Raw genomic sequence first — 22,991 nt, 5'->3', positions numbered from 1 at the left:
ATAATCTACTATAGCTTGGTACCTCTGAGGTCGGCCAACTTCCATAATTGGACGTCATCTTCAATCATGGCCTTTCTGAATAATTGTTGGTCCTTGCCTTCATACTGATAGTCATCGGCATGCATTTTGGGAGGATATTTTCACCATGCAAATGCTTCTACTTACTTAGCGCACATTCAAAACAATAAATTGTGAACACATACTTCATCATCCTGTATCGATCATCACCAAGCAGTATGTTTGTCCTTGGCCATGCAGCATATAAGTCAAAGATTTTGTGTGCCGACTGCTGCGCATATGAATGTTCATATCTTGTTGGTAGGGGGTCGAGGAGAAAGAATCAAAGGATGCATGGAAATAAATGGATTGCTAGCATATATGTATGATGTTCTAATTAAGAGCCAATGATAAGGATCTTGTATGACTTCAACAACTACGTTCTTACCTTGGCAATCTCTGGCATTGACATATACTTTTTTTTCTTGAAGACATATGCTTAGTTGCTGATCCATGCTTCCATTGTTGCGTACCTCTTGTTTATGTATGTAACTATGGCTGGACACATGGGTCTCGAATCTGGACCTAGGTGCGACATATCTGCAGATAGGATGACTCAGGTGATCAGTCAAAGTAGCTCACTAGTCAACTTGTGTGGTGCTGCAATACATGCATTTTGATGGAAAATTGGAGAAAATAAGAAGAAAGTAAGTGTACATTTGATCAAGTAGAAAACCATGATCGAGTTTCTCTTTTCCCCTGGATTTGCAGCACAAATTAATAAACTAAAAGTATTGCTACATGTTGGTCCTGAGGCGCCAGATTGATGTATTGATTCAGCACCATCAGTCTTCACGAAAGTGCACAGTGGATTGGATGAATTCTTGGGACGACTCCATGTATAGGCACATGAGCTATGCAGGCCGTGTATTCGGAACAGAGATGGATGCATCAGTGGCAAAACCCTAATAAGAAGATGTCCTTTTCTGAAAGTATGACTAAGAAGATATCAACCTTCGTGTGACATGGTTCTTCTAGAACGGCGCAATGTTGTACCAAAACGCTAGAAGGGGCATCCAAACACCGGCCTCCGCAAGGGGGCGACAACGAACTAGCTCAGTCCTTGACTTATCAATGGATAACGAATAGACGGAGCAGATAAAGAAGGGAACCTGACGTGGCACATGACGATCTGTCTGTCCGGTTGTAGCTCTTGCGGCACATGATGATCGAAGGGCTAGTGCTGCATGGAGACTCAAAATGTGGTACTCTGAACTCACCAATCAAACATATCTTTCACTGAAATTCAGTCATTCCGATCACATGGAACTTTAACTGCATTCTAAACTCCTGAACATTTATATCAATGATAATCTGGTACTCTAAACTCCTTAACGTCTAGGGAAAACTTCAGGGAAAATATACAAAAAATAACATGGGTATGAAAGCTTTGTCCTGACCTAGAAAAATATATTGATCTCCATGGAAGCATATATCTTGGATCGAAACGGTGTGGCTGCACCACCCAGGTGTGCTCACACCCCTTATCTCAGCTGCCCTAGGGATTCACATAGGAGTCTGACAGCTCAAATAACTTTTGAAGTGCACGTGTTGTAATTACCCCTAAATAGTCCATCTTGGTTTGCTATAATTACTCCATCTTGCATTGGTTGGGAGTGAAATGCACCCAGCACTATAAGACAATAAAATCAACTAATCAAGCAAAGTATAGCTGAACCATATCTAGTGCCTCATGACAATGCCAAACCTGGACGTCGGAGCCATAAATATTAATATCATGGATGGATCAGTTGAGGCAGAAGAAGTCCATCCTTTAACTGGAACCGATCAAGAGCTCTCCATCCTGAAAGAGACGTCAACTAAAACTCTCATTGCCACACAAGCCTAGGAAGAGAGGAAAAGAGATCTCAGAAGAATATTCCCCAGGGCATGCATGAAAGTCTTGATCACGTGATGACCTTACCAGCGCACAGCGGTAAGGAAATTGAGAGTACTATAGTTGATTCGCCTCGCCGATCCTGTAGGCTCGATGGTTCCGACTATAGAAGACAGCAGCGGCTTCACAAACTTGCGCCGTTTTATGGAACAGATCATCACGAGTTCACGACATACCGTGGACAGATCGTTGTACAAATCAGCGGCAGCAATGACCTGAAGAGAGGTTGTGTTCGCCTCCCACACTAAAGAAAGACAGAGGAGCAAGGAGATCAGCTAAATAGAATTTCTATCTTATTTGTTTTCAAAAGGTACGGGGTGACGTGATTGTCGTGGTTCTAACTCTGACAGTGATGTAGGGGGGTATGTATGGAGAGGCTAGATCTCAGCTATTGGGAAGTTGTAAACACACCAAGATGTACGAGTTCAGGCCCTTCGCGGAGGAAGTAACAGCTCTACGTCTCAGTGCCCGGAGGCGGTCGACTGGATTACTGGCGTGTGAATAACAGGGGTGTGAACCCTTCATCTTGAGGAGGGGGTGGCTTATATAGAGTTCGCGGGCCCCCTCCTGCCCTCAGTAATGCAGGGTTTTCAGGTACATTTAAGGTCGGGCGTTACTGGTAACGCCCCTAATAAAGTGCTATAATGACCATAAAGACTACTTAACAGCTGACCGTTTGCCTGCAGTGACTATAGGTCTCCTGGCGGTCGAGTGGTTGGCTTCATGGTCGAGTGATAGCTTTCTGGTCGAGTGTCTTGAATCCGTCGAGTGGGATACCTTCAAGTCGATTGAAAGGTGACTTCTCCTAGGGATGTCCTAGGGTAGGGCTCCTTGGACAGGTCCGTGCCCCTACCCTAGGTACATGGCTTCATCATTAGCCCCCGAATGGATCGAGGTTAGAGTGGGAAAAGAGTTGGAGATCTTTCCGACTGGTTCTTTAGGCTACGTGAGCGCCTCGTTTTGGGTCAATCGTCACGGATGACATTGCCAACCTTTTTCAGTCGTCTTGATCCATTCCAGGCCTTTCGTCGAGTGAATTTCTTTATTTGTGACATACCGAGCGTCGGCGCGGGCGGGGTCTTCCGTTTAGACAAGTTGTTCTGCAGCCCGCGGATGTCGTGGGATTTCGGATTTTGGGAAGCGCGCGGGACGGGAGCGGCCGCAATAATCGGAAGCGATAAAGCGGAAGCTCCTCGATCCCCGCATCGCCTTTTTCGCCACGTACTGCGCGCGCGTCCGCTGCGGGATTTGACTGGATAGTTTGGGCCTACCAGTCAGCCACTCGGGAGCGGCCCCTTATAAATCGCCGGCTCGGGGTTTCCAAGCAGTGCGCTCTCTTCTCCTCCTTTCTTCTTCCTCTCTCCCTTCGCAAGTCCTTCCGCCACCTCCGTTCTCGCCCCAGCGCAGCAGGCCCATGCGAGACTTCGCCGGCGACGATGACGAAGGGCAAGACCTCCGCTCTGGAGCGCGTGAAGAAGGCGGCGGCGCAGGGGAAGGGGAAAAGATCTGCTCGGGGCGGATCTTCATCAAGGTCCGCTCTGCCCAAGGGCTGGATCCAGGGCGATTGGATGCCGTCAGTGATCCGGCAAGAGGATCTCGACGACATGGTCGAGGGGGGAGTCATTCCCCACGAGGCTGTGCGTCTTCCGGGGAGAGAGATCGAACCTCAACCCTGCGATGGTGAGTGCATGCTCCTAGCCACCCACATCGACCGAGGGTTTCTCTGCCGCCCCATCCTTTTTTTCCGGAGCTTCTTGAACTTCTTCGGAGCACAGCTCCACCACTTTACTCCCAACTCCATTGTATACCTTGCCGCTTTCATTTCCATGTGTGATGCTTTCTTGGGTTGCCGCCCCCATTGGGGACTTTTCAAGCACATCTTTACCTGCCGTTCTCAATCGGTCAAGAAGGCCAAGTCGAGTGACGAGAGGACGCAGGTGATCCAGTTGTGCGGGGGCTTGGCGATCCAGACGAGGGGGAAGAGCTGTTTTCCATCCATTACTTTCCCGGAGTCGGTTCGTGGCTGGCAGGCGACCTGGTTCTACTCTCAGGACCAGGCGACCCCAGGACAGTCGACTGGTCTTCCTCCTTTCTCCCTCGACCGAGCTGAAAAACCTGCTTCTCTGAAAGTGGCGCTGGAGGAAAGGGCTCAAGTCAAAGTGCTGGCCGGTCGAGTGGTTGAGCTTGTCTGTGAGGGCGTGACGGGCATGGATTTGCTGGAGGTCTTCCTCCGGAGGCGCATCCAACCGCTCCAGGCTCGTGACCACCCGATGTGGCTGTACTCGGGTCTTGACGACACCACTCGGATCCACCCGGAGGAGGTCACTGATGAGATGCTGGAGGGGTGGCTGTCGAGCATCACAGGAAACAAGGACAACCCCCGAGGAGCCAGGAGGGTAATTCCACTCGACAACTCGTATGACGTGGACCAGGTATGTCTCTATGATCCTGACTGAGGTCTTGTTTTTCTTCATTGGTCTTCTTTGAGTTGGTCGATTGACCTTTGTCTTGTCTGTTGTTTTTCAGGCGACTACTGAGATGTACTCGACGCCCAATGGGGCACAAGGGCCAACTAAGGAAGGGGAGGCTAGCGGAGGTGAGATCGGGGACGATCAAGGCGAGTGGGAGTACGACGGTGAAGGAGAGGGAGGCGACGACGTCGACTCTAGCGAAGAGGAGGAGGAGGAGGTTGAACACCCCCCCCCCCACCCGGAGGGGCGATCCAAGCTCACACATGATCTAGCGCGGGAGCGTGGTAGTGCGACTACTCCTGTTGGGCAGTCGTCGAAACGCCCTCGGACCTCTTCTCCTACGCCGACTGGAAAGGCTCCCAAGCACCCGCGCGCAGCGCCCTCCAAGCCGCCCAAGGCTCTGCCCAAGATGAAGATGGCTGTCCCCACCATTTCTGGGTAATAATAAAACTTGTTATCCTTTGTCGACCGTGGATGGATCCTTGGTCGATTCATTGAGCCAACCGACTGACTTTCGAGGCTTGCAGTGCTGCTACTTCTGAGATCTCCGCCAAGGACGACGACCAAGAGATGGAGGATGCTGTTACCTCCAACCCTGGTACGATTACTGACGTTCTGCTTTGAGTCGACTAAACATTTATTGCAACCCTGGTCGATTGAACGTTTCCTTTGTAGCCCCTCCTCATGTTGTCGACCTCCCGGATGACGACGACAACGAACCGCTGAGAATGAGGAGGAACAAGAGGTCGACGGCTGACAAGACCCCCCAACCTGCTCCGGCGTCTGAGGCCATGGCTCGGGATGGTGGTGACACCACTCGGGCTTCTGTGACTTTCGCCATTGCTCTGACGAGCATGCGGCCTTCGGCGTCGACTACGGATCCACCTTCGCTTTTTGCTGCGTACCCCGTCCCTAAGGACCAAGCGGCTGCTGCAAAGGAGGCTATACGCCAGGCGGGGATCATGATGGAGCAAGTGAAGATGGCTCGGGAGGCCAGCCAAGCAGCCTATGATGCGAGTTCGGCTCTTCAGAGCAACGTCCAGGTCAGTCGACTCAACACTTGGTCTGTTATGATATGCTGTTTAAAGAGTCTCTTTTCCGAAGATCTTTTGTATCTGTATCTGTACACCCACTGGGTGTGTCTGCCAATTCTTGGACGAGTGGGGGCACGCTAAGTGCACCCACTGGGTGTAGTCCCCGAGACTACGGTGGACTGCTGGCAGTCGACTGTAGTCTTTAAATTGTGTTGCTGTAGCTGTATTTCTTCACTCGGTTTTTCCCCGAAGATCTTTTTTTTTGGTCGAACCAGTGGGGGCACGCTGAGTGCACCCACTGGGTGTAGTCCCCGAGACTACTGTCGAATGTTTTTGATTCGGCTGTGGTCTTAGAAACGTTGTCATTGTCTCTTAGTTACTCGGAAGCAACTTATCTTGGACGTCTGTCGACTGATTTTTTTTTTACAGAAATCCTGCGAACTTGTAGCTCGCTATACTGAGTTGGAGAAGCAGAAGATTCAACTGAACCTTGATCTGGAGCTGGCCAGAACAGAGCTGCAGAAGGTCAGAGACGGCGCCGCAGGTAAGACGACTTTGTCGACTGGTTAGTTTTTAGGCTTGAGTACCCTTCTGCTATTTCCGAGTCAATCATCACTTCTTTGCAGAAAAACTGAGCGAAGCTCTGGCGAAGAAGGATCAGGACTTGGCTGCTGCCCGTAAGGAGGCTGACGACAAGACCGCTCTGGCCGATCAGAAGCTGGCTTCGGTCGGCCAATTGGAAGAAGAGAATGCCAAGCTGAAGACCGCTCTGAATGAAGCCAACCGGGAGTGTACACGTTGGAAGAAGGAGAACCTCACCCTGAGCGAGAAGATGGAAGGCATCGCTCGCAGGAGGGACGACCTGGAGAGCTACTTGAGGAGCCTCGCCAAGAAGTTGTACATCAAGCTTGAAGGTGCACATTCAGTTCCGACTGGTTTTTTTTGTGTCGACTCAGTCTATGAAAATTGATTTATCCTTGGATCGTGTATGCAGAGATTTTCCAGAACTTTGAAGAGGAGACTGGGCGTATCGAAACAGGTTTGGATCCAATCAACTCCCCCGTGAAGGATGAAGCTGCCATGAATCTGCTCCGACTGGAATCTCGCATTGACGGCGTCGTGGACTACTTGGCTCGACTGAAGGTTGCCATGTCATGGATCGACCCGGCACTTTGGACAGAGGCTACACTCCAAAACGATCTCAAGTCTCTGATGACTCGTCTTAACGGGATCCCTGACCGAGTGCGGGAGTGGAAGAAGTCTTCTGCTCGGTGTGGCGCTGATGTGGCTCTGTCTCTGGTCCGCGTCCATTGCAAGGAGGCGCGAGAAGAAAAGCTGGCCGCCATCCAAGTTGCCAATACCAGGAAGCACAACTTCCAAGACTTCATGGAGACCTTCATCGCTGCTGCCACCTGTATTGCAGACGGGATTGACTTGGACGAGTTCGTCGCCTCTTCCAGTCCTCCTCCTGAGGAATGAAAAACTTTTATGCTTCACTTTGAATTTGCCTCGGAATGTCGAGTGTATTTTCTAACCGTTAAACTCTGCCTTAAATTTGCCTCGGAATGCCGAGCGGAAGTGTAACAGTTAAACTCTGCCGAGCCGAGGGCTCGAGTACTTTGATCTGAGGTCTGGGACCTTTTAGGCTTTATCCGAACTTGATTTCTTGTTGAATATCTTCATGGTTTGATCTGTCGAGTGGAACTTGATCTTCACTCGGAATAACCTTGTATTTGTGGCGTATCTTCTTGCAGATTGGGTTGTGTCCTGTACTTAGGCGAGCGCTGGGCTGCAGCTAAGCCCCCGAGTGGGAGGTTTGCTCTCCACTCGGTAGGACTTTTCAAACTTAGGCGAGTGCCGGACTGCAGCTAAGTCTCTAAGTGAGAGAACTTAGGCGAGTGCTGGACTGCAGCTAAGCCCCCGAGTGGGAGGATCGCTCTCCACTCGGTAGGATTTTTTCAAACTTAGGCGAGTGCCGGACTGTAGCTAAGTCTCTAAGTGAGAGAACTTAGGCGAGTGCTGGACTGCAGCTAAGCCCCCGAGTGGGAGGATCGCTCTCCACTCGGTAGGATTTTTTCAAACTTAGGCGAGTGCCGGACTGTAGCTAAGTCTCTAAGTGAGAGAACTTAGGCGAGTGATGGACTGCAGCTAAGCCCCCGAGTGGGAGGATCGCTCTCCACTTAGTAGGATTTTTTCAAACTTAGGCTAGTGCCGGACTGCAGCTAAGTCTCTAAGTGAGAGAACTTAGGCGAGTGCTGGACTGCAGCTAAGCCCCCGAGTGGGAGGGTTGCTCTACACTCGGTAGGATTTTTTAAATACTTAGGCGAGTGCCGGACTGCAGCTGAGTCTCTAAGTGAGAGAACTTAGGCGAGTGCTGGACTGCAGCTAAGCCCCCGAGTGGGAGGATCGCTCTCCACTCGGTAGGATTTTTTCAAACTTAGGCAAGTGCCGGACTGCAGTTGAGTCTCTAAGTGAGAGAACTTAGGCGAGTGCTGGACTGCAGCTAAGCCCCCGAGTGGGAGGATCGCTCTCCACTCGGTAGGATTTTTTCAAACTTAGGCGAGTGCTGGACTGCAGCTAAGCCCCCGAGTGGGAGGTTTGCTCTCCACTCGGTAGGATTTTAAACACTTAGGCAAGCACTAGGCTGCAGCTAAGCCCCCGAGTGGGAGTCTGGCTCTCCACTCGGTAGGATTTTTCGAACTTAGGCGAAATGGATTCGCAGCTAAGTCACCCACTGAGGGATTTCGCATGCAAACAAAAGTGACAGCAATTATTGGAACACTCTTGTCTTTGATAAAAATGAACTGCGGGAATTTTTTTTCTTATTACATCCCGTCCAAGGGAGAACTCAAGTGTAAAAGGGGCGGAGTAGTTCCGCATTCCAAGCTCGTGGCTCGTCGATCTGGCGATCAACATTGTAGAGGTGATACGCTCCATTGTGGAGGACTCTGGTGATGATGAAGGGGCCTTCCCAAGTAGGAGCAAGCTTGTGTGGTTTCTGCTGATCCACTCGGAGGACCAAATCCCCTTCTTGGAAGGCTTGACTCTTGACATTCCTGGCGTGGAATCGACGCAAGTCTTGCTGATAAATGGTCGATCTGATCATGGCCATCTCTCTTTGTTCTTCTAGGAGGTCGACTGTGTCTTGCCGGGCTTGTTCTGCTTCATCTTCGGTATAAAGTTCGACTCGGGGTGCGTTGTGAAGAAGATCACTTGGCAGAACTGCTTCGGCTCCATAAACCAGAAAGAATGGAGTTCTTCCAGTCGACCGGTTCGGGGTGGTCCTCAATCCCCACAGAACTGACGGAAGCTCGTCGACCCAAGCACCTGCCGCGTGCTTGAGATCACACATCAGTCGAGGCTTTAGTCCTTTGAGAATCAGACCATTTGCTCTTTCAGCTTGTCCATTCGACTGGGGATGGGCGACCGATGCGTAGTCGACTCGAGTGCCTTGAGAGGCGCAAAAAGCTCTGAACTTGTCCGAATCGAAGTTTGACCCATTGTCAGTGATGATGCTATGCGGGACTCCATATCTGAATGTTAGCCCTCTGACGAAACTGATAACAGTGCAAGCATCAAGATTCTTGATAGGCTTAGCTTCAATCCATTTGGTAAACTTGTCGACTGCCACAAGCACATGAGTGAAACCACTTCTGCCTGTTCTCAGTGGGCCAACCATGTCTAGTCCCTAGACAGCAAAGGGCCAGACGAGTGGAATGGTCATCAGGGCTGATGCAGGCTTGTGTGACATGTTGGAGTAGAACTGGCAGCCTCCACACTTGTCGACTATCTCTTTTGCCATCTCATCTGCTCTTGTCCAGTAAAATCCTGCTCGTTATGCTTTAGCCACAATGGTCCGAGAGGACGCATGGTGACCACAGGTCCCCGAGTGGATATCATTAAGGATCATCTGACCCTCTTCTGGTGTTATGCATTTCTGACCGATTCCAGTCGCGCTTTCCCTATACAACTGTCCCTTTATGACTGTGAAGGCCTTGGATCGGCGAACGATCTGTCGAGCCTCTTCCTCGTCCTCCGGGAGTTCTTTCCTCAAGATATACGCGATGTATTGTACCGTCCAGTCAGGAGTGATAGCCAAGACCTCCATGACTAGGCCGACCACAGCAGGAATTTCGACTTCAGTCGGATCTGTGGCACTTTTCGGTTGCGGGGCTTCTTCTACGAAGGGATCCTCCTGGACTGACGGCGAGTGGATGTGCTACGAAAACACATTGCTGGGAATGGCTTCTCTCTTGGAGCCTATCTTTGCCAGATCATCTGCTGCTTGATTTTTCAGTCGGGGGATGTGATGAAGCTCTAACCCCTCGAATTTCTTTTCTAGCTTTCTTACTGCGTTGCAATAGCCAGTCATAGCTGGGCTTCTGACGTCCCACTCCTTCATCACCTGATTAACCACCAAATCTGAGTTGCCGTAGACCATGAGGCGCCGGACACCGAGTGAAATGGCCATGCGCAACCCGTACAAGAGTGCTTCATATTCTGCTTCATTGTTGGAGGAATCGAAGTGAATCTGGAGAACGTATCTGAGCTTATCTCCTTGGGGGGAGACCAATACTACCCCAGCACCGGAACCGTTCAGCATCTTAGATCCATCGAAGAACATGGTCCAGTGCTCCGAGTGAACTTGAGTCGGGAGTTGCTGTTCAATCCACTCGGCGACGAAATCTGCAATTTCTTGGGACTTGATAGCCTTCTTTGCTTCAAACTTGATATCTAGGGGGAGGAGTTCAATCGCCCACTTAGCCACTCGACCAGTTGCATCTCTGTTGTGCAAGATCTCTGACAGTGGAGCGTCGCTGACGACTGTAATGGAATGGTCAGAGAAGTAGTGTGCAACCTTCTTCGTGGTCATGTAGATCCCATATACAAGCTTCTGCTAATGGGGATATCTTTGCTTCGAAGGGGTCAAAACTTCAGACACATAATATACTGGGCACTGAACTCTGAAGGCCTTTCCTTCTTCTTCCCGCTCGACCGTGAGTACTGTACTGACAACTTGTCCCGTGGCCGCAATGTACAGCAGCAGAGGCTCTTTACTGATTGGGGCAACAAGCACCGGCTGGGTGGAGAGCAGAGCTTTGAGCTCTGCAAACGCTGCATTAGCTTCTGGATTCCACTCAAACTTGTCAGACTTCTTCATCAGTCGGTAAAGAGGCAACGCCTTTTCACCGAGACGAGAAATGAATCGACTTAGAGCGGCCAAGCAACCTGTAAGTTTCTGGACATCGTGTACACGCACAGGGCGCTTCATCCGGAGTATGGTGCCAACTTTCTCGGGATTGGCGTCGATTCCTCGTTCGGAAACGAGAAAACCGAGTAACTTTCCACCTGGAACTCCGAATGTGCACTTTGATGGATTGAGGTTGATATCGTATCCCCTGAGGTTAGCAAAGGTTTCGGCAAGGTCAGTCAGTAGGTCGGAACCTTTCCGTGACTTAACCACAATATCATCCATGTATGCTTCTACGTTCTGACTGATCTGAGTGAGTAAACACTTCTGAATCATCCTCATGAACGTGGCTCCAGCATTCTTGAGGCCGAAGGGCATGGTGACATAACAGAAGCACCCAAATGGGGTGATGAAAGCCGTTTTGATCTCGTCGGGTCCATACAGACGGATCTGATGGTACCCTGAATAAGCATCTAGAAAAGACAAACGCTCACACCCCGCGGTCGAGTCCACTACCTGGTCGATGCGGGGGAGAGGGAAATGATCTTTCGGGCAGGCCCGATTGATGTGGTTAAAGTCAATGCACATGCGAAGTGACTTGTCCTTTTTGGGGACCATGACAACATTGGCGAGCCACTCGGAGTGGTAAATCTCTCGGATGAACTCCGCTGCTAAGAGCCGAGCCACCTCCTCGCCAATAGCTTTCCTCTTCTGGACAGCGGACCGTCGAAGATGTTCTTTCACAGGCTTGAACTTCGGGTTGACTCGTAGACGGTGCTCAGCCAGCCCCCTGGGAACTCCAGGCATGTCAGAAGGCTTCCATGCGAAGACGTCCTAGTTCTCACGGAGGAACTGGATGAGCGCTTCTTCCTATTTGGAGTCCAGCGTCGTCGAGATGTGAGTCGGAGCAGCGTCGGGGTCGGTCGGGTGAATGTGAGCTAGCTTAGTTTCATCGGACGACTGAAAAGCAGATTCTGAAGCAGGCTTCTTGGCTCGTAGCAATTCACTCGGATCATCAGTCTTCTGGTACTCTTGTAGCTCAACAACTGCCATCTGAGCGTCAGCAATCTTCGATCCTTTCTGAAAACACTCTTCTGCTTTCTTCCGATTGCCGGTAACGGTGATCACACCTCTGGGGCCGGGCATCTTCAACTTGAGATACACGTAGCATGGTCAAGCCATGAAGCGTGCATAAGCTGGCCGACCCAGAATAGCATGATAAGCACTTTGGAAGTCCACAACCTCAAATGTCAACTTTTCCTTGCGGTAATTCTTCGAATCACCGAAAACCACATCAAGAGTGATCTGGCCGAGTGATTCGGCTTTGTTTCCAGGAATGACTCTGTGGAAGATCATGTTACTGGTACTGAGCCTGGACATCGGAATGCCCATTCCTTTCAATGTTTCAGCATACAATATGTTCAGGCCACTGCCACCATCCATCAGGACTTTGGTCAGTCGAGTGCCTTGACAACAGGGTCGACCACCAAAGCTTGCCTCCCAGGGGTGGCAATGTGCGTAGGGTGATCAGACTGGTCGAATGTGATGGCAGTCTGAGACCACTTCAGATAACTGGGTGTTGCCGGAGCAACCATATTCACCTCATGGTTAATGACTTTCAGTCGACTTTTGCTTTCGACATCAGCAAAAATCATCATGGTGGAATTGATTTGGGGGTATCCATCGTCACTATCTTCCTTGTCCTTAACTCTGTCCGACTCTTTTTCCTTATCTTTGGACTGTTTGCCCTGAAACTGCTGGATCAGGAGCCGACACTGTCGAGTGGTATGCTTTGGGTAAATAAAATTACCCTCCTCATCTTTCTTGGTGTGGATGTGACATGGCAGATCCAAAACATCATTTCCATCTTGATCCTTGACTTTCTTGGGCTTCTAGGGGCCTTTGGGTTTTCCCTTGAAATTTCCCTGGGTTGCGGCCAGGGCCTCCCCAGGGGCGGCTGGCTCGGCCTTCCGCTTCTGCTTCCAACTGGAATTGCCTCCGGTTTCCTGGGCGACTGCTTTCTGCTTGCCACTCCGGAGTCGATCTTCAACTTCTCCGTTAGCGTATTTGGTGGCAATTTCCATCATCCGATTCAGGGACATTTCTCCGGTCCGACCGAACTTCAGGTTCAACTCTCTGTTCTTGACGCCTTCTTTAAAGGCACAAACTGCTTGGTGATCCGGTACGTTCTCAACTGTGTGATGCAAAGTGATCCACCTCTGGATGTAATCCCTCAGAGTTTCACTCGTCTTCTGCATGCAAGACCGCAATTCTGTAAGGCCTGCGGGTCGCTTGCATGTTCCCTCAAAGGTTGTGACAAACACTCGAGAGAGATCCTCCCAAGTGTAGATGCTGCTGGGTGCTAACTGATTCAGCCACGCTCTGGCCGAGCCCTCTAACAGGAGAGGCAAATGCTTCATAGCCACCTCATCATTGCCACCGCCAATCTGTATAGCCACTCGGTAATCTTCGAGCCAAGTGTCAGGCTTAGACTCACCGGTGAACTTGCTGACTCCAGTCGCCAACCGAAAGTTGGGAGGAATCACCGCGGCCCTGATGGCTCGACTGAAACACTCTTGCCCTGAAACACGTATTCTGCTGCTGGCGGGCGCATCTCTGTTCTGGCCTTCCCAATGAGCCCTATTCCTGTCAACCAAGCCTTGAACAAGGACAGATCTCGCGTCAAAGCCTGGGTCCCTGGGGTCGACGGGAATCCTCTGCCCAACGCTATGAGGGCGCCTGTCTTCTAGATGTCGAGGCGCATCTGACCCACTCCTCGGTGATCATACTGCTCATTCCTTCTGTACTGATCATGCCGGTCGCCACGTCCCTCACGCCTCAGGGGCGACCGCGGGCTGTGAGCCGATTGGACTATATCTGTTGCAACGGATCGACTGTGGATCCTATTCCGCGACTGAGAAACAGCGGAATTTTGGTTTCCCGCTGCCCGGAGCAACGCTCTGATCTGTAACAAGCCCCTGCCAGCCTCCGACTGGGAGGGCTGAATCGATTTTGCTATAGGGGCCGCGGCGGCCAAATTCTGAACTGGGGTTCGGTATACCTGCGTTGGCGGGAAGAGCTGGCGTCGACTAGACTCGGGAGCCCGCTGACGCGCTTGCTCGTCGAGTGCTCGCTGGAGATTCTCCAGTCGAGTGCGCTCGGCCAAATTAGCCAAACGCGTGTCCTCCAAGGCCCGGGCCTCGGGGGACTCTCCGGCGATAGGAGTGCGGAGGGCGTCCGTGTTCCGGCGATGAAGCTCCTCTCGCTGTAATGACGTGAGAGGTTCGGGGAGATACTCATCGTGGGGATGCGACGGGTCGCCCCCACCCGCGCCTCCATCAGCACGAGGGAAACCGGGAGGACTGTGCGTTCCATTGACTGCTAGGATCTCAGCCGCTGGGTCGCTGCTGTCCCACTCGGATGCGGTCTCCGCGGAGCCAATCGACAGGTCGAACAGGCCGCAGAGGGATTCGTCGGGCTCGATTGCCGCGACTTGCGGGGCGGCCGACTGGCGAGCCACGGCATGCCTCACCCACCTCTGAAGTCTCGACCGACCGGAGCGCTTGCGCCGGTGGGAGACAGAGCGGGGAGATGATACGGGGGCCGACCGATACTGGGTCGACGGCTGCCGCAGGAGGACGCCACGAACGCATGCGCGGAAATGCGTCGCACCGCGGACGGGGAGCGCGTCGATGTCGAGTGGCGCCTCCTGAAGCCAGGTGGAGTCGTCGGCGATGAACGTAAGCGCGCCGAGGCGGATCTCGTGGCCCTCCACCAAAACTCCGCACGAAACCATGATCAAAGGGATCGGAAAAATCGCAACTTCTCCAATCAGGCGCTAAGATTCCTGCCCCACGGTGGGCGCCAACTGTCGTGGTTCTAACTCTGACAATGATGTAGGGGGGTATGTATGGAGAGGCTAGATCTCAGCTATTGGGAAGTTGTAAACACACCAAGATGTACGAGTTCAGGCCCTTCGCGGAGGAAGTAACAGCCCTATGTCTCGGTGCTCAGAGGCGGTCGACTGGATTACTGGCGTGTGAATAACAGGGGTGCGAACCCTTCATCTTGAGGTGGGGGGTGGCTTATATAGAGTTCGCCGGCCCCCTCCTGCCCTCAGTAATGCAGGGTTTTCAGGTACATTTAAGGTCGGGCGTTACTGGTAATGCCCTTAATAAAGTGCTATAATGACCATAAAGACTACTTAACAGCTGACCGTTTGCCTGCGGAGTGACTATAGGTCTCCTGGCGGTCGAGTGGTTGGCTTCATGGTCGAGTGATAGCTTTCTGGTCGAGTGTCTTGAATCTGTCGAGTGGGATACCTTCAAGTAGATTGAAAGGTGACTTCTCCTAGGGATGTCGTAGGGTAGGGCTCCTTGGACAGGTCCGTGCCCCTACCCTAGGTACATGGCTTCATCAGTTATCAAGTTAATCTTTGCCTTGTACCTCTTCAAAAGATTGGAGGTGACCTGATCGAGTTAATCTCGTGCGATCTAATCTTCCTCTCATAAGTGGACGCCTCTTTTTTTGCATGATTGACCTGGGAAAATTTTGGAAGATCTACACGGTAATAAACTTGGTGCCTCATCTACTGTGTTTCCTGCTTACAATGAGAAGAGAAATATAGGAATACATGGCACTTGCTAGATTGAAAACACTGAGCAATGGATCATATTGCTAGGTGTTGTCCATAGCATGTCAATGAGATTCAAATTAGTTAACCTGGTATTATAAATCTATAATCTCTTCATCATAATGACGTAGAACCAAATCTAAAGGTAGCTGAGCAGGCCTATTCCGAAGCCTCTTTGCTAGCTGTGAATTACCGTGGAGCTACAAATGGTTCAGTATATAAATTAGATTTACCTCGTAAAACCAGATATATATCCATGTATATCCAGGTAGAAAATTGTGCATAATTTCAGGACACCATATATATATCCATGTATATTCCTTTTCCTTCCTAAAACCCCTATCCTTTCTCTTAAAATCTATTTGTTTTGTTCATTTGAATAAACAGAAGTTTTAAGAGAAGGTAATGGTTTACCTGGAGCCTAGCAGCGGCCCAGTAATAGCAGTGCAGCAGCAGCCCAGTGCTAGCTCCTAGCCTCCTTCGCTCGCCCTCCCGTGGTAATCCACAATGGACAACCACGCCGGGCCCGCCTGCCAGTCTCCCGTCGCCCTCCTTTTTCTTCCACCTCACGCCTCGCTCTCTCTCGCAGTAAAACTCCACGATGAGAGGCACATGGCCATGAGGGCAGCCACGGCCTCGCGCCTCCCCTCCTATAAGGACCGCAGCCTCGTGCCCTAGGGTTCCCTCTCCCCCCTCTCGCCGCCGCCACCCCTTTCCTTCCCTCTGTTTCTCCTTCTTCCTCAAGAAATAGGGGACCAGAGAACCATCGAGCGCGCTCAACCCTCGTTTGCGAGGCCTCCTCATCGTCTTCTTCGTCTTCCAGCATGTCCAGGAGCCAGAAGGGCCCAAGGGCGCCACGATCTTCTTCCCCGACGTCGTCTTCTTGCTCTTCATTTCCGCGGAACGCCAAATTCCTCGTCATCATCTACCTCCTCTGCTTCATCTTCGTCATGGAGTCGAGCACCGCCTCGATCAGTGCAGCCCTACGCCGGCTCATCCGCTACCCCGACAAGTCCGCCGACTCCAGTAGCACCCCCATGGCGAGCCGCTGCTCCTTCCCATCTCCTTCCATGTCATACCTCATCGTCGTCGTTGTCGTTTTTCGCGTGCACCCGCGGGACCTCATCGCCGGCGATGTTCCCATTCATGTTTCGATTCATCCGTAGCCCTTTAGGATCGCCTTGCAGTGCAGCATCTTTTGATGCCCTCCTCTGTGAGTTTTGGTTGCCGGCGTTCCTCCGACAAGCTCCCCCGTTGTTCTGCGCGCCCGCCTTGTTCTTCTCTGCTTCTTGCTTGCGCACATGCCCGCTGGCTTCGTCACTCTTGTCGGCCCATGCTGCACCTTCAATGCACACCTCCATGCACACGAATCCGCGCACGTCCACGCCCAGCAGCCGCCGCATAGTCGCACGTCGTGCCTCGGTCGGGAAGAACTTCTGCTCGAGGCTTATGCTCTGGCCCCTCTCGTAGCTCTCCGCAAGTACGCGTGCACCGTCTTATGTTTCTGCACACCCGCCGTGGGTTCATAACCCCAACGGCCGTCGCTTTTGCTTGCCCTTGCCGTCGGTTGTCGCCGTTGCAGCCATGGCCAAGCTCGACCTATTGTTGAATGGTTCAAAAGAGCCTGGGAGCTCTTTATATCACGGATACTGAGCTAGCCCAGTGGTTATTCGCTAGTGCAAACATCCAGGAGGACCTGGGATCGAATCCCAGGGGGCCACCAATTCTTTTGCCATGTTTCCTTTATTTCTGCTCCCACACACTCAGCCGCTGGACCTCAAATCCTCTTGGTCCTCATTCACACTCGGGGCTGCTGCACTGTATTGCTTCCGGCCCGAGTATGTGTTTTTTTTCTGCTATGTGATTTTAGCATTTTTCCAGTGCATACATAGTTACAGGATATGCCATCATTTTTATTTGTCAATAATTAAATATGCATGCATCCAAATTAAACAAACTATATATGTAAAATGCTTAGAATTTTATCTAGTTTCAAAATATGCAACTTTCATCCATGTTAAGAATGTTTAATTTGATGTTTGCATTAATTTTTCTCTAATGCCATGTTAAAATGGTTTATTCATAACTAAATAACCGTAGTTCCAAATTAAATAAACTTTATATGCAAATGGGGTAGAAAAATGCATAGCTTAACTTGGTGCACTTTTTTTTTACTGTCTAGCAACATTAAAATATGTTTTACGGCAGAACAGTACCAAATTCAAAATATGCATATGGGGTTTTTCCGGAATTATTGTTTGTTGTTTCTGGCCTCATTTAAATTGTCTAGATAGGTAGTTTGCTCATGCTTCATCTCTTTGTCTAAATAAAAATGAGGCCCAAGAGGACCTCAAATCCTCTCGGGCCTCATTCACTCTCGGGGCTGCTGCACTGTATTGCTTCCGGCCCGAGTATGTGTTTTTTTCCTGCTATGTGATTTTAGCATTTTTCCAGTGCATACATAGTTACAGGATATGCCATCATTTTTATTTGTCAATAACTAAATATGCACGCATCCAAATTAAACAAACTATATATGTAAAATGCTTAGAATTTTATCTAGTTTCATAATATGCAACTTTCATCCATGTTAAGAATGTTTAATTTGATGTTTGCATTAATTTTGCTCTAATGCCATGTTAAAATGGTTTATTTCATAACTAAATAACCGTAGCTCCAAATTAAATAAACTTTATATGCAAATGGGGTAGAAAATGCATAGCTTAACTTGGTGCACTTTTTTTTACTGTCTAACAACATTAAAATATGTTTTAGGGCAGAACAGTACCAAATTCAAAATATGCATATGGGGTTTTTCCGGAATTATTGTTTGTTATTTCCGGCCTCATTTAAATTGTCTAGATAGGTAGTTTGCTCATGATTCATCTCTTGCCATGTTTAACAACATTAAATATTATTGGGTACATAAACAAGAGCGAACTAAATAAATGTTGTGAAGTTCCGTCAATATGGAATTCGTTGCATATTGGGCTCCACTGAACTTGTAGTATTGCTTGTTGCACTTTGCCATGCCATGCCATGCTATTTAAACCGGACATGCATCATACTTGTTTGCGCATCATGCCATGTTTAAGTGATGGTTGTTTACCATGTTGTTTTCTTCTTTCCGCTTGTGCTTCTTCTCTATAGTAGCGGTTACGTTGCGATTGTGACGATTTGTTCGACCATGTCTGTGTGTCTTCTTCAATGACTCGTTCTTCTTCCTAGCGGGATTTCAGGAAAGATGACCATTACCACCAATTCTTTTGCCATGTTTCCTTTTATTTCTGCTCCCACACACTCCGCCGCTGGACCTCAAATCCTCTTGGGCCTCATTCACTCTCGCGGCCGCTGCACTGTATTGCTTCCGGCCCACGTATGTGTTTTTTCTGCTCTGTGATTTTAGCATTTTCCAGTGCATACATATTTACAGGAGATGCCATCATTTTTATTTGTTAATAACTAAATATGCATGCATCCAAATTAAGAAAAATATATATGTAAAATGCTTAGAATTTCATCTAGTTTCATAATATGCAACTTTCATCCATGTTAAGAATGTTTAATTTACTGTTTGCATTAATTTTGCTCTAATTCCATGTTAAAATGGTTTATTTCATAACTAACTAACCATAGCTCCAAATTAAATAAACTTTATATGCAAATGGGGTAGAAAAATGCATAGCTTAACTTGATGCACTTTTTTACTGTTTAACAACATTAAAATATGTTTTAGTGCAGAATAGTACCAAATTCAAAATATGCATATGGGGCTTTTCCGGAATTATTGTTTGTTGTTTCCGGCCTCATTTAAATTTCCTATATAAGTTGTTTGCTCATGCTTCATCTCTTGCCATGTTTAACAACATTTAATATTATTGGGTACATAAACAAGAGTGAACTAAATAAATATTGTGAAGTTTTGTCAATATGTAACTCGTTGCATATTGGGCTCCACTGAACTTGTAGTATTGCTTGTTGCACTTTGCCATGCCATGCCATGCTATTTAAACCGGATATGCATCATACTTGTTTGCGCATCATGCCATGTTTATGTGATGGTTGTTTACCATGTTGTTTGCTTCTTTCCGGTTGTGCTTCTTCTCTATAGTACTGGTTACGTTGCGATTGTGAGGATTCGTTCGGCTACATCTGTGTGTCTTCTTGATGGACTCGTTCTTCTTCCTAGATGGATTTCAGGAAAGATGACCATTACCCTCGATATCACGTTATCTTTGCTTGCTGGTTGTTCGCTCTATCGCTATGTTGCGCTACCTACCACTTGTTTATCATGCCTCCCATATTTCCATGTCAAGCCTCTAACCCACCTTCCTAGCAAAGCGTTGTTTGTCTAAGTTACCGCTTTTGCTCAGCCCCCTCTTATAGCATTGCTAGTTGCAGGTGAAGATGAAGCTGGTTCCATGTTGGAACATGATGATTTTGGGATATAACAATATCTCTTATTTAATTAATGCATCTATATACTTGGTAAAGTGTGGAAGGCTCGGCCTTATGCCTGGTGTTTTGTTCCACTCTTGCCGCCCTAGTTTCCGTCATACCGGTGTTATGTTCCTTGATATTGCGTTCCTTACACGGTTGGCTGTTATGGGAACCCCATGATAGTTCGCTTTGAATAAAACTCCTCCAGCAAGGCCCAACCTTGGTTTTACATTTTCCTAACAACCTATTACCCTTCCCTTGGGTCGGCCAACCCGAGGGTCATCTTTATTTTAACCCCCCCGGGCCAGTGCTTCTCTAAGTGTTGGTCAAAACCGAGTAGACTACGGGGCCACCTCGTGGAAACTTGAGGTTTGGTTTTACTCGTAGGATGTCTCATCCGGTGTGCCCTGAGAAGGATATACGTGCGACTCCTATCGGGATTGTCGGCACATCGAGCGGCTTTGCTGGTCTTGTTTTACCATTGTCGAAATGTCTTGTAATCGGGATTCCGAGACTGATCGGGTCTTTCTAGGAGAAGGAATATCATTCGTTGATCATGAGAGCTTGTGATGGGCTAAGTTGGGACACCCCTGCAGGGTATAAACTTTCGAGAGTCGTGCCCGCGGTTATGTGGCAGATGGGAATTTGTTAATATCCGGTTATAGAGAACTTGACACTTGACTTAATTAAAATGCATCAACCGTGTGTGTAACCGTGATGGTCTCTTTTCGGCGGAGTCCGAGAAGTGAACACGGTTTGGGTTATGTATGAACGTAAGTAGTTTCAGGATCACTTCTAGCTTCACGACCGTTGTGTTGCTTCTCTTCTTGCTCTTATTTGGGTATGTTAGCCACCATATTTACTTAGTGCTTGTTGCAGCTCCAGCTCATTACCTTACCCTACCCATAAACTTAAATAGTCTTGATCTTGCGGGTGTGAGATTGCTGAGTCCTCGTGACACACAGATACTTCCAAACAGTTGCAGGTGCCAATGATGCCAGTGCAGGTGACGCAACCGAACTCAAGTGGGAGCTCGATGAACATCTTGGTCGTTGTTATGTGTCTTTTCCGGTTGATCAGTAGTGGTGCCCAGTTGGGACGATCGGGGATCTAGCAATCGGGGTTGTCTTATTTTATTTTGGTTCCGCAGTCGAACCTTGATTGTACTCTGGATGATGTATGTTTACTTGTTATTTGTGTGAAGTGGCGATTGTAATCCAACTCTTTATCCCTTTCATATTCAGTACATGGGATTGTGTGAAGATTACCCCTCTTGTGACAAAACTACCATGCGGCTATGCCTCTAAGTCGTGCCCCGACACGTGGGAGATATAGCCGCATTGTGGGTGTTACAAATTGGTAATCAGAGCCTTCCCCGACATAGGAGCCCCCTGCTTGATCGAATCGCTAACGTTGTTGAGTCCAGAACAAAATGTTTTGAGTCTTAGGATTATATATATCGGAGAGTACGATTCTTTTTACTCCTCAGTCCCTTCATCGCTCTGGTGAGGCCGCCTGACGTAGAAGTTTTGACTTTTCTCTCCTTAAATTTCACAAAAAAAATTAGGATCACGCGGGTTTCTTGGAATCGTTCCGATATTCTTGTGACGAGAACATTGTTCTTGGTGCCTCCTGACATTTAGGGGTTGTGGCAGTGTCATGGGGAGTTGAGCTTCGAGGTGTTGTCGTCACAATTTTATCGGTGCAGTTCTGGAATACCTGAGTTCGCCGACATCAAAAATCTCTTTTATGCAGTACTGAGGCGGGAGTTCGGGAGTTCGGGAGTATTGCCATAACTCATATAATGAATGCTTTTCGAAGGCTGAGGTACATGATTTCCGAAGGTTTCTTGGTTATGTGTTGAAGGATGGATACAGCTGGATGTAGGGATTGTTAGTTTGGGTGAGATACTATGCTTCCCCTGTATCCCCAACACCTGATTGCATAACCAGAAAGGTCCGGGAGATTATAAGTGGGAATTCAAGTAGCTCCTAGAATATCTTTCCAACAGACACATGATACGATATGGGATCTATCATATGTTTGTTTTCGGTTTATTCTGCAAGCCAATCCTTTGTTTTGTTTTTGAGTTGTGGTATTCGAGTTGCTTCAATGTCAAGTGTTGATTCCATACCTCTCCTGAGCGGTGTTCTCATATTCTTATGTGAACATTAATCCTTCTTATTTATCGAGATTGTCATGCCAATTCTTTTCCAACCGACGTGCTCCTCTTCAAGTGGATCCGATCATTTTCAACATCCGCAAGATCAATTTTGAGTTCTTCGCAATGGTGTTTGTTTCATCCATCCCAAGTTGCTTTTGTTTTCCCGCCCTCCCAACCCTTTCCTTCAAGGAATCACATGTCTTAATCTAGTTTCCATTTTATTCATGTGAAGTCTCTTTATTTATTTATTCCTCCATGGTCTTACCTGGTGTTTCTCATGAGGATGCTAAGGAGCTACAAGTTCATCGTTCTTCGTTCTCTTTCTTCTCCGGTGGTCTAAACTCAAGTTTTGTTGTTGATCATATTTATTCCTTTTGGTTTACATGCTTTCCATGTTGGAATTTCTTATACAAGGCTCTATTAATTTTTTCACCTCTCAGTTCATATCCAGGGTGTTGAAGATATCTCAGAAGATTTACGTTTCCATTCTTAATCCGTTCAAGCTATTTCGAGGTCATTATCTCATTCAAGCCATTTAATTCAACCGGTGCAATCTCTCTTTTCAAGTAAATGTCCAAAGGTGTTTCTTTTGAGTGGGCCCTAACCCACAGGACTTTTCGCAGGATCTTACCTGACTCTTCTAATTTTTCCAGAGTTAATCTCAAAATCTTTTCAAAGTTTGACGTAAGAATGATTTTTCATCCCTCATGTTCCTTCTCCAAGATCGCATTAAAATTCTTTTCATCGTTGGCTCAACCTTTCTATTCTTCATTCCGGAGTACCTCAATAATTCATGGTGCCGTATCTCGTCGTCATTCTCAGAGTTTGAAGACCAAAGAAGTGTTTCCTCTAAATCTTGGTCCGTTCTCTCGAAGATTCATGGTTCTAGTGTTATGCCATCCTCTCATAATTGTGTTCGATTGTGAAAATTAGTTTTGTCGGGTGGTAGGTGCGACATATGCCAACGGGTGGCTTATCATTGTGGGAGCCAGTAAAACATCGCCGGTGCCTGGAAACGGGATGAGGCGAAGACATGCACGCCGGCGAATCTTACCCAGCTTCGGGGCTCTCCGTGGAGATAACACCCCTACTGCTGCTCTGCGG

At 48.6% G+C, this 22,991-nt stretch overlaps 1 protein-coding gene across 1 annotated transcript; it reads left to right on the top strand.

Moving 5' to 3' along the window:
• The first annotated feature begins 4,508 nt into the window (after positions 1 to 4,508).
• Positions 4,509 to 6,429, top strand: LOC147975775 (uncharacterized). The gene is made up of 3 exons (XM_087520576.1): positions 4,509 to 4,550; positions 5,889 to 6,003; positions 6,086 to 6,429. The coding sequence occupies exons 1-3, from the start codon at positions 4,509 to 4,511 to the stop codon at positions 6,427 to 6,429; spliced, it is 501 nt and encodes a 166-aa protein (XP_087376702.1).
• The last annotated feature ends 16,562 nt before the right edge of the window (positions 6,430 to 22,991 follow it).

The sequence above is a fragment of the Triticum urartu genome, chromosome 4A (genome assembly GCF_056163025.1).
Source record: "Triticum urartu cultivar PI428250 chromosome 4A, HENAU_Tu73, whole genome shotgun sequence".
Lineage (NCBI taxonomy): Eukaryota > Viridiplantae > Streptophyta > Magnoliopsida > Poales > Poaceae > Triticum > Triticum urartu.
This window is presented reverse-complemented; position numbering and strand designations above follow the sequence as displayed.